Source organism: Mixophyes fleayi, chromosome 2 (genome assembly GCF_038048845.1).
Source record: "Mixophyes fleayi isolate aMixFle1 chromosome 2, aMixFle1.hap1, whole genome shotgun sequence".
Classification (NCBI taxonomy): Eukaryota; Metazoa; Chordata; class Amphibia; order Anura; family Limnodynastidae; genus Mixophyes; species Mixophyes fleayi.
In genome coordinates, this window is record NC_134403.1 from 268606094 (window position 1) to 268618426 (window position 12333).

The window sequence follows — 12333 nt, forward strand, 5'->3', positions numbered from 1 at the left end:
AGTTTATTTACAGACAGGACACAAAAGTCTGTACACACACCAAGCAGGGAAAAGGGATGCTGCGCATATATGATCTTGACAAGAGATTAAAAATTCTTTGTTGAGGGACTTGCTAAATAGTCTAGTGAATATGGAAAACATATTTTTAAAAAGATGTAAGTTTCAAACTGGATCTGGGTAATGCAGTGGATGTAACGTATTTAATATGTTCAAAAGCATTTGATACTGTCCTACTTAACATATTGCTACATGAGATGAGAATACTAGGACGAAGTGACAAGATAGATAACTTGTTTAAGAATAGAAAACAGCATGTTATAAATATTAAGTATTCTGAGTGGGTTAAAGTTATTAATTGGATACCATGGGGAACGGTATTGGGTCCTGTAATTTTTAATACTTTTATTAATGACCTGGTAGATGACCTATGTAATGTCCATATTTGTAGATGACTTTAACAATATATAGTTATGGACATGGAAAGGAATATGATTAGGGAAATTAGAGATGGAAAAGGATTTAGTAATCCTAGTAGATATTAGTAGATAGTAAACTAAATAAGAGTGCTTTCTGTCAGGCAGCTACTGTAAGAGCTAAAAAAATGTTCAGATGCATAAAAAGGGGATAGATAAACGGAATGCAAACATACTATTTACATTTGTATATGCCAGTTGTTAGACTACATCTCAAATATGAGGAACAGCTGTCTACAAAAAGCAGAAACTGAAATGGTTCAAAAGAGAGTAACTTTATTAAGTAAGGAAACGGACAAGTTTACATTATAAAATGAAGACTAGATCAATTGGATTGTCTACATTTGAAAAATGAGATGACCTGCTGATGAGCTTTTCATACTTATGGGTGGAGTACTATATATCATTACGATGACCACTATTCTAACAAAAGTTATAGCGACACTACTATGCCAATTGCTATAATTCGGATATATAGGAAATGCAGACTTACCTAAAAACTGACAGTCAATAATTGCAGTGATATAAACGGAAACAGCAGAAAATGCCGTCAGTGCAATTGTCGAAACTTAATATGGCGACAGTCACATTGGCAGTATTAAGGGGGCAAATCGAGGACCCAGCAGCTGTATGAAGTCCAAAGCTTGGTAAAAAACATAAAAAAAAAGTGTGGTGGGGATTGCTATAAACACTATTAACCTTGACAACGCTAGGTGGAAAAAGTGGACTGTTCTGGGAAAACTGTAATCTATGACAATCCTTGGTAATGGATCTTGATTATAGAACTCTTAGAAATGGTAAAAACAAAAGTAAAGACATGCCATTGATAAAATGTAACAGATTTATTAATAAGTTATGTTTCTCGTCTTGTTGTAGAAAAAGGTTGCAGTTCACCCAGAATTAACAATGGAAAAGTAGTTTGGAAGAATGGAAACAATTACAACCCTGAAATAGATGGCCATGGCTTCTCTGTATCAGACAACATTGTAGTAGAGTGCAATGACGGATATAAGCTCAAAGGCAAAAGAAGTAGTGTGTGTATTTGTAGTGGCGTCATTTGGTGTACATATAAATGGTCACCACAGCTACCAACATGTTCAAAGTAAGTCAATTCTATCTTGCATTCATACTTTGAATATGAGTATTATATATATATTATAATGTGAGGGAAGTAAATTATATTTAGAATCAATGTGAGCAAATATCTGTTTACAAAACATATAAATATTTGTAGATATGATGTACAGAGCATTAAATGCATTAAATTCTGGCAGTTTTGGATCCCTCAACATAACACAACAGGTGATCTTTATACAGTTAAGTATAAATAAAATTATTTGTAGAACGGTCTTTGAATAGAGATGTGCGGCTTAATAGGCTGTTTCACAGAGGCACAACGTTCCAATGACACAATCTTTGAGCTCTACTTTTGCTTCAATACACCATGGAATGGTATTCTGTACTGTATTTGTAAGTGAGCATTTTGATGAATTTATAGTCTATCAACAGAGCTGGCTTATCAATACAGCTGAAATAATGACAGTACATTGATTCTGTTATTTGGTGTGGTTGGGATAAGACGGGAAACACATAAAGCCAATTCTGTGGCAAAATTTGCAATAGTTTGTGGCCACAATGCAAATTTATATCGCCAAACAGTTTTGAAAATTGTTCCCATTTCTACTTTTTAGTATATTGAGTAGAGATGAGCGCACTCGGATTTATGAAATCCGAGCCCACCCGAACGTTGCCGATCCGAGTCGGATCCGAGACAGATACGGGTATTGGCGCCAAATTCAAATCTGAAACTGAGGCTCTGACTCACAATCCCGTTGTCAGATCTCGCGATACTCGGATCCTATAAATTCCCCGCTAGTCGTCGCCATCTTCACTCGGGCATTGATCAGGGTAGAGGGAGGGTGTGTTAGGTGGTCCTCTGTCCTGCTATATCTCGTGCTGTTCAGTTCTGTTCAGTTCAGTTCTGTGCTGTGCTGTGCTGTGCTGTGCTCAGTCCAGTGGTGCTGTGTCCTGTGCTCTGTCCTTCTGAGGTCAGTGGTGCTGCTGGGTCCTGTGCTGTGTCCTGTTCAGTCCAGTGGTGCTGTGTCCTGTGCTCTGTGCTTCTAAGGGCATAGTTATTTCCCCAATATTCCCAAGTGTTTAAAAAAATTAAAAATAGTTATTTAAAAAAATACAAAAAACTAATTTAATTTTTTTTAATTACAACAAAATTTGCACAACCAATCCTGCAGTATAAGCCCATTGGTACTGCAATATTACCAAGTTCACACATTCAGCAGTAAATGTCCATTGGTACTGCAATATTACCAAGTTCACACATTCAGCAGTAAATGTCCAGTGGTACTGCAATATTACAAAGTTCACACATTCTGCAGTATCAGTCCAGTGTTGCTGTGTCCTGTGCTCTGTCCTGCTGAGTTCAGTAGTGCTGCTGGGTCCTGTGCTGTGTTCTGTTCAGTCCAGTGGTGCTGTGTTCTGTGCTCTGTGCTTCTAAGGGCATGGTTATTTCCCCATTATTCCCAAGTTTTTAAAAAATAAAAAAAAAGTTCTAAAAAAAATAAAAAAAATAAAAAAAAATAATTATAACCAAATTTGCAAAACCAATCCTGCAGTATAAGCCCATTGGTACTGCAATATTACCAAGTTCACACATTCAGCAGTAAAAGTCCAGTGGTACTGCAATATTACAAAGTTCACACATTCTGCAGTATCAGTCCAGTGGTGCTGTGTCCTGTGCTCTGTCCTGCTGAGTTCAGTAGTGCTGCTGGGTCCTGTGCTGTGTCCTGTTCAGTCCAGTGGTGCTGTGTCCTGTGCTCTGTGCTTCTAAGGGCATAGTTATTTCCCCATTATTTCCAAGTTTTTAAAAAATAAAAAAAAAGTAATAAAAAAAATAAAAATAAAAAATTTTAAAAAAAAATAATTATAACCAAATTTGCAAAACCAATCCAGCAGTATAAGTCCATTGGTACTGCAATATTACCAAGTTCACACATTCTGCAGTATCTTGTGCTACATATAATGGAGACCAAAAATTTGGAGGATAAAGTAGGGAAAGATCAAGACCCACTTCCTCCTAATGCTGAAGCTGCTGCCACTAGTCATGACATAGACGATGAAATGCCATCAACGTCGTCTTCCAAGCCCGATGCCCAATCTCGTAGTACCGGGCATGTAAAATCCAAAAAGCCCAAGTTAAGAAAAAGTAGCAAAAAGAGAAACTTAAAATCATCTGAGGAGAAACGTAAAGTTGCCAATATGCCATTTACGACACGGAGTGGCAAGGAACGGCTTAGGCCCTGGCCCCTGTTCATGACTAGTGGTTCAGCTTCACCCACGGATCTTAGCCCTCCTCCTCCTCCCCCCCCCCTACAAAAAATTTAAGAGAGTTATGCTGTCAGCAACAAAACAGCAAACAACTCTGCCTTCTAAAGAGAAATTATCACAAATCCCCAAGGCGAGTCCAAGGGTGTTGGTGGTTGTCAAGCCTGACCTTCCCATCACTGTACGGGAAGAGATGGCTTGGGAGGAGCCTATTGATGATGTAGCTGGCGCTGTGGAGGAACTTAATGATGAGGATGGTGATGTGGTTATTGTAAATGAGGCACCAGGGGGGGAAACAGCTGATGTCCATGGGATGAAAAAGCCCATCGTCATGCCTGGTCAGAAGACCAAAAAATGCACCTCTTCGGTCTGGAATTATTTTTATCCAAATCCAGACAACCAATGTATGGCCATATGTAGCTTATGTAAAGCTCAAATAAGCAGGGGTAAGGATCTTGCCCACCTAGGAACATCCTCCCTTATACGTCACCTGAATAACCTTCATAGTTCAGTGGTTAGTTCAGGAACTGGGGCTAGGACCCTCATCGGTACAGGGACACCTAAATCCGTGGTCCAGTTGGATACACACCAGCAACACCCTCCTCGTCAACTTCCTCCACAATCTCCATCAGATTCAGTCCTGCAGCCCAAGTCAGCAGCCAGACTGAGTCCTCCTCAATACGGGATTCATCCGAGGAATCCTGCAGCGGTACGCCTACTACTGCCACTGCTGCTGTTGCTGCTGTTAGTCGGTCATCTTCCCAGAGGGGAAGTCGTAAGACTGCTAAGTCTTTCACAAAACAATTGACCGTCCAACAGTCGTTTGCCATGACCACAAAATACGATAGTAGTCACCCTATTGCAAAGCGTATAACTGCGGCTGTAACTGCAATGTTGGTGTTAGACGTGCGCCCGGTGTCCGCCATCAGTGGAGTGGGATTTAGAGGGTTGATGGTGGTATTGTGTCCCCGGTACCAAATCCCGTCGAGATTCCACTTCACTAGGCAGGCGATACCAAAAATGTACAGAGAAGTACGATCAAGTGTCCTCAGAGCTCTAAAAAATGCGGTTGTACCCACTGTCCACTTAACCACGGACATGTGGACAAGTGGTTCTGGGCAAACAAAGGACTATATGACTTTGACAGCCCACTGGGTAGATGCATCCCCTTCCGCAGCAACAGCAACAGCTGCATCAGTAGCAGCATCTACAAAATGGCTGCTCGTGCAAAGGCAGGCAACATTGTGTATTACAGGCTTTAATAAGAGGCACAACGCTGACAACATATTAGAGAAACTGAGGGAAATTATCTCCCAGTGGCTTACCCCACTTAGACTCTCATGGGGATTTGTGGTGTCAGACAATGCCAGTAACATTGTGCGGGCATTAAATATGGGCAATTTCCAGCACGTCCCATGTTTTGCCCACACCATTAATTTGGTGGTGCAGCATTACCTCAAGAGTGACAGGGGTGTGCAGGAGATGCTTGCGGTGGCGCGCAAAATTGCTGGACACTTTCGGCATTCAGCCAGTGCCTACCGCAGACTAGAGGCACATCAAAAAAGCATGAACCTGCCCTGCCATCACCTCGAACAAGAGGTTGTGACGCGCTGGAACTCCACCCTCTATATGCTGCAGAGGATGGAGGAGCAGTAAAAGGCCATTCAGGCCTACACAGCCACCTACGACATAGGCAAAGGAGTGGGGATGCGCCTCAGTCAAGCGCAGTGGAGACTGATTTCCGTGTTGTGCAAGGTTCTCCAGCCGTTTGAACTTGCCACACGAGAAGTCAGTTCCGACACTGCCAGCTTGAGTCAGGTTATTCCCCTGATCAGGCTGTTGCAGAAGCAGCTGGAGAAAGTGAGGGAGGAGCTGGTAAGCCTTTGCGATTACACCAAGCATGTAGCTCTTGTGGATGTAGCCCTTCGTACGCTTTGCCAGGATCCGAGGGTGGTCACTCTTTTAAAGTCAGAGGAATACATTCTGGCCACCGTGCTCGATCCTCGGTTTAAAGCGTATGTTGTGTCTCTGTTTCTGGCGGACACAAGTCTACAGCGGTGCAAAGACCTGCTGGTCAGGAAATTGTCCTCTGAAGAGGACCGTGACATGCCAACAGCTCCACCCTCATTTTCTTCCACATCTATGGCTGCTATGAAAAAGCTTAGTTTTCCTAAAAGAGGCGCTGGCGGGGATGCTGATAACATCTGGTCCGGACTGAAGGACCTCCCAACCATTGCAGACATGTCTACTCTCGCTGCATTGGGTGCTGTCACAATAGAAAAAATTGTGGATGATTACTTTGCTGACACCATCCAAATAGACATGTCAGACAGTCCATATTGTTACTGGCAGGAAAAAAAGGCAGTTTGGAAGCCCCTGTACAAACTGGCTCTATTTTACCTGAGTTGTCCTCCCTCCAGTGTGTACTCGGAAAGAGTTTTTAGTGCAGAGGGGAACCTGGTCAGTGAGTGGCGAAGGAGGTTGCTTCCTCATAACGTTGAAAAAATTATGTTTATAAAAATGAATAATCAATTCCTCAATGAAGTACAGCACTGCCCTCCAGATAGTACAGAGGGACCTGTGGTTGTGGAGTCCAGCGGGGACGAATTGATAATGTGTGATGAGGAGGAAGTACACACTGTAGGGGGAGAGGAATCAGAGGTTGAGGATGAGGACGACATCTTGCCTCAGTAGAGCCTGTTTAGTTTGTACAGGGAGAGATGAATAGCTTTTTTGGTGTGGGGGCCCAAACAAACCAATCATTTCAGCCAAAGTTGTTTGGTAGGCCCTGTCGCTGAAATGATTGGTTTGTTAAAGTGTGCATGTCCTATTTCAACAACATAAGGGTGGGTGTGAGGGCCCAAGGACAATTCCATCTTGGAACTTTTTTTTTTGCATTATATGACCAATCAACAGTCGTTTGCCATGTTCAAAAAGTAAAACCAAATTTAAACAAATTCAAGAAATTAAACCAAAAGTAAAATGCCCTGTCATAATTTAAAACAAGAGGTATTGACGTGCTCTAAAACTACTGTATTGTTGTTTAATTTTATAAACACTACACTTGAAAGCTTGAGTCTTTCAATGAAAAAGTAACTCTCCATTGCACGAATATTTGCAACAGGGACAATTTTAGGGTTAAGAAAGTCAACTAATAACACTTCGACGCTGTCTGTCTTTATAAACACTACACTTGGAAGTTGGAGGAGGTATTGTGGCCCCGGCACCAAATTTACTACCGGGGCCACTCCACTGTGCAGTCCATATTTAGGTGTATCAGATATTAAACAACGGTGACAGTTGATGCCCAATTTTTTAATTATATTGTTGGCGCTGTAAAAAATTGTGTTTCGGGCACACCACAATACGCAGTCCATACCCTTTTTTGGTGGAATTCTGACCCGTGGAGGGTTTTTTAATTATATTGTGGCCTCGGTACCAAATTGTGTACCGGGGCCACCACACTACGCAGTCAAGAAAGATAGATGCGCATTATAGATAAAGTACATTCAGTGTTGTGGGGCAAATTGAAAAATATTCAAAATGCACCGACATTGTCAAAAACAAGAGGTTTTCACACGCTGAAACTCCAACATGTATATGATGGAGAGGATGGAGGAGCAGCCGTATGTGCAGTGTAATGCAGACCTGTTGAAGGTTTTTTTATATATTTTATTGTGGTGGCCAGTGGCCAGTCCTCCTCGCAGTCCAGATACTATTTTTGGGTGTAATTCAGACCTGTTGAAGGTTTTCTATATATTATATTGTGGTGGCCAGTGGCCAGTCCTCTACGCAGTCCAGATACTATTTTTGGGTGTAATGCAGACCTGTTGAAGGTTTTCTATATATTTTTTATTGTGGTGCCCAGTGCCCACTACTCTACGCAGTCCAGATACTATTTTTGGGTGTAATTCAGACCTGTTGAAGGTTTTCTATATATTATATTGTGGTGGCCAGTGGCCAGTCCTCTACGCAGTCCAGATACTATTTTTGGGTGTAATGCAGACCTGTTGAAGGTTTTCTATATATTTTTTATTGTGGTGCCCAGTGCCCACTACTCTACGCAGTCCAGATACTATTTTTGGGTGTAATTCAGACCTGTTGAAGGTTTTCTATATATTATATTGTGGTGGCCAGTGGCCAGTCCTCTATGCAGTCCAGATACTATTTTTGGGTGTAATGCAGACCTGTTGAAGGTTTTCTATATATTTTTTATTGTGGTGCCCAGTGCCCACTACTCTACGCAGTCCAGATACTATTTTTGGGTGTAATTCAGACCTGTTGAAGGTTTTCTATATATTATATTGTGGTGGCCAGTGGCCAGTCCTCTACGCAGTCCAGATACTATTTTTGGGTGTAATGCAGACCTGTTGAAGGTTTTCTATATATTATATTGTGGTGGCCAGTGGCCAGTCCTCTACGCAGTCCAGATACTATTTTTGGGTGTAATTCAGACCAGTTGATGGGTTTTTAATTATATTGTGGGGAACACTCCTCTACGCAGTCCAGAAAGATACCTCGTTGCAACGTTTTATACTAAAAAAAATATTGTGAGGTGTTAGGTGTTCAGAATAGCCTTTAAATCAGTGGAAATTATTGTTATTGAATGTTATTGAGGTTAATAATAGCGTAGGAGTGAAAATAAGCCCAAAAACTTGATTTTTACACTTTTTAGTTTTTTTAAAAAAAAAATCCAAATCCAAAACCTTAAATCCGAACCAAAACCTTTCGGCAGGTGTTTTGCGAAACAAATCCGGATCCAAAACACAAAACACGAGACCTCAAAAGTCGCCGGTGCACATCCCTAATTGAAACAGTCTTCCATGAGTCAATTACAGTAAGGGTGTGTTCTCACAAACGGCTGAGGCAGACCAACATGAAGATGTATACATGCCCGTCAGGTGCCTATTGTTTGCACATGCTAAAGGGAAGGTGCAAATACAAACTGATGATGATGGTCACCAGCACATGCTAGCTGCATCTGATTGGCTGATTGAGAATCCACCTCTGAAGCTGACAAGTATTTTTTTCATTGATCATACATATAATGTAGGATTTTGTGGAAATATTTAAAAAATATGTTTTTGTTACTTTCATTCGTATTCGTGAAGGAATGTTATATCTGTTGTACTACATGAAGCTTATTAACGAATGTGCTAGCAAATGTTAAAACACATTTCTTGTGCTTATGAGCTGGTTGTGTGTGTATGTGGGTGTATGTATGCAAGACTTAAACCTGGAGCACATGCTACAGGTTCAGAACTGGGCAAAGTGCAATAGGTGCGACTTTGCATATGGTGTAAATATGGTGTCATTTTTACAGGCGTCTTTTTTAAGGGTAAACTGCGTCCAACATTCTTCCAATTACACCTAAGGCACATAATGTTTACAGTCGGACTTTGATAGGTCTGTCTTAAGCTTTCAGACAATTTATAAATATTAAAGGGGAGATAAGAAATATATGCCACGCTACAATACTTCTGTGGTTCTCATGTGCTCCTGTGACTAAATTATATTCAAGAAACCAGCTTTTACAGCATTTACATGAGCCACTCAAAATAAAATGGTCATGAATCCCTAACTAGTATGCGGATCTAATAGGAGATGAAAAAACTGCAGAGATATAATTCAGTCCTATGTATGTCAGTGGCGCACGCAGGGGGGGTTTCTGAGTCTCTAGAAACCCCCCCCCCCCCTGAGCTAACTAAGTGGCCACTGTGCTATACAGCAGCCGCGGCGCTGTCAAAGAAGCGTCTGCGGCGGTGCTGTATTATATACAGCACCGCCGCAGACGCTTCTTAGACAGCGCCACGGCTGCTGTATAGGACAGCGCTGGCGAAATGGAGCTGCTGCGCATGCGCAGCAGCTCTCTCTCTGGGTTTTTTTTTTGTTTTTTTTTGGGTCGGCGGCGAAAAAACCCCCTTCCCCGACAATCCTCCGTGCGCCCCTGTATGTTGTAATATACCTTGGCACAACTACAGGTGCCTCCTATATTAAACACTTATAATTCAACCATATACTTAGTTATCCAAATCTAATAATCAATTGGTGCTGCCACCCTTAAAATTGATGAAAACTACGAGATAAAAATGATTTATAAATAAAGGGAGTGCAGCCTTGTAAAATCTGAATTATATGTATAAAAATATATTACTCAAAATTTGAAATATGTAAAAGGATCAATAATATATATTTGATAAAAGCTCTAGAAGCAAGGGGGCTCATTTAGAGTTGCACACATATGCACTCGTAACATACTCATAATATGCACTTGAAAAGCATATTTATGTGCATATGTTGAGTCAGAGTCATCTTAAGATGCATCCAGGTCAAAACGCACATGTATCAAGCTGTGAGTTTCCGGTGGGTTTGAAAAGTGGAGATGTTGCCTATAGCAACCAATCAGATTCCAGTTATTATTTATTTAGTACATTCTATAAAATGATTATAGATTCTATCAGATTCTAGATTATCAGATAGAATCTGATTGGTTGCTGTATGCAGCATCTCCACTTTTCAAACCCGGCGGAAACTCGCAACTCGAAACACTTACTCCCTGGTGTAGCAAGTATGCATAATTATGCCTGATGATAATGTAGGAATAGCGTAGAGAACACAGCAAAATAGCATCAAAAGATTGGTTGGCAGTGTCAGTAGTAAATGCTAAATTTGCATTACATTATTTATACACACTATTATAAAGTGTTATATACACGAGAGAGTAGTGTTTTGGCAGTTATTAATAAATGTTACATTTTCCATATAAAATGTAATTAAAACAAAATTAAATGAAATGCATACATCTTTAGTTTCACCCTTTATATTCTTTTCTGCAATAGACCAAACAGAAATGACAATTAATAATTGATGGCCTGGCTTCACATTATATAACGGCTACGCTAATTAAACTATTAGCTGGAGGGTTGAATAGCCAATCAGAAATGGCTAGACAGTGCTGCTGATTGTCATCATCATCAATGCATATCATAGCATCAGCCTTCCAGCACCGGCAACAGATACACTGCCTCTAGACAATCATCATACCCTGTCAAAATCATTACCTTTTGTCATATTACACCATGAAATTTCAAAAAAGTCCTCGCAGTGAAAAACTCATTTAGCTTACTCCCTCCACTCTGAAAGACAAAATGAAACAATTGAGTTCTAAAAAAAAATATAGAAAAATTAAGCCCTAAAAAAAGAAAGCACACACAGGAGACTCTCACTCTCCAGTCATGGATTTGTGGGAAAGCCACAACAGCCCACATCTAGAGCTGCTGAATTTAAGTAGATTTTAAATACTGATAAAATGTTGTTGTTTGTTATACCTGGAACATGTTAGGGTTTCTGAGATGGGCAGGTACTAAATTTACAGGCCCTGACCACCCTTGGGGTCAGGGCATTGTCAAATCTGTTCCTACAGCCCATCTTAAATAGATTATATGTGAGGGAAAGTGACTAAGACCAATAGCTTTGATATGCAATAGTCTCAGGCTACACAAATGAATTAATTTTCAATTCAAGTTAATATCACTACACTTTTGTGTTCAAATTAAGTTCCTTTTTTGCTTCTATTTTAATTGTTCACTAAAAATGTCAATATTATTAATGTGTTCGAAATATCCTCCTAATATATACATATTGCTCTATTTTGCAGAGTATCATTTATTACTTAACCTCGATGGAGTACAGGATCAAACCGAATGTAATATCTACTTAGAAGACAACAGTAATTTGTTCAGCTATTGAAACTCAATGGATTTCTTCATGCCTTCCTTAAAACTCATTATAAGCTCTTTACAGTATTATTTTCTTACTTGTTGGATTTCATGCATATGGTGAACAATAAAAAATACCTCATATAATAAAATTCTTTATGTAACACCTTCCTTACGTCTTAACTTCCTTATTACAGGTGTAATACTGTACAGATGGCTACAGTATAGTGCTTGTGGTGCACACCAAAGTTTCTTCAGCCAATGAAATAAGACTTGATTAACTTCTAAATTGTGTTTAACAGTCTGGAAAAACATAGGTGCACAAAGGCCCAGTGTGACATCAGCCTTTGCTATAATAATTATGTTCCAATAGCCTATTACTTGGCAACTAATTATGGAGATTATTTACTAACAGAATGCAAATCAGAGATTTCCTTTCCCTGTTTAACTTGCATCAAATTGATAACAGAGAACTGTTGAATGGCTGGAATGGGTTACTGCAAAATTGCATATACTTTGCTAGTAAATAAACCCACTGGCCTTTTGGTCACTCTTGTTCTAGGGATACGTCATTTTTAATTTATACTCTTTATACTCTTTTTATTCCTGAGAGTTTAAGATGTTTGTTGTCTTATTAAGGGGCACAACTAGAATTTATTGAGCTTCATAGTAGCATTTTAAAGAGGTTCCTGTTAGGAAGCCCTCCAGCCGGCACAACACAACCCGGAATCTACTCTGCCAATCAGGTGTTCACTGGAGCCCCTGATGGTGGGGACAGACTGGGCCGCAGACTGACAGAGGGT

At 40.3% G+C, this 12333-nt stretch overlaps 1 protein-coding gene across 3 annotated transcripts in view; it reads left to right on the top strand.

Moving 5' to 3' along the window:
- Window positions 1–11701, top strand: part of LOC142138990 (complement component receptor 1-like protein) — a 114641-nt gene extending 102940 nt beyond the window's left edge. For 2 of the 3 annotated variants that reach the window (XM_075196189.1, XM_075196191.1), the window contains 2 exons: window positions 1350–1575; window positions 11470–11701. In XM_075196189.1, the coding sequence (XP_075052290.1) occupies window positions 1350–1575; window positions 11470–11488 (245 nt within the window). In that variant the 3' untranslated portion in view covers window positions 11489–11701. The remainder of the gene's footprint in view (window positions 1–1349; window positions 1576–11469) is intronic. The other variant, XM_075196190.1, reaches the window with a different exon arrangement.
- Window positions 11702–12333: the final 632 nt, after the last annotated feature.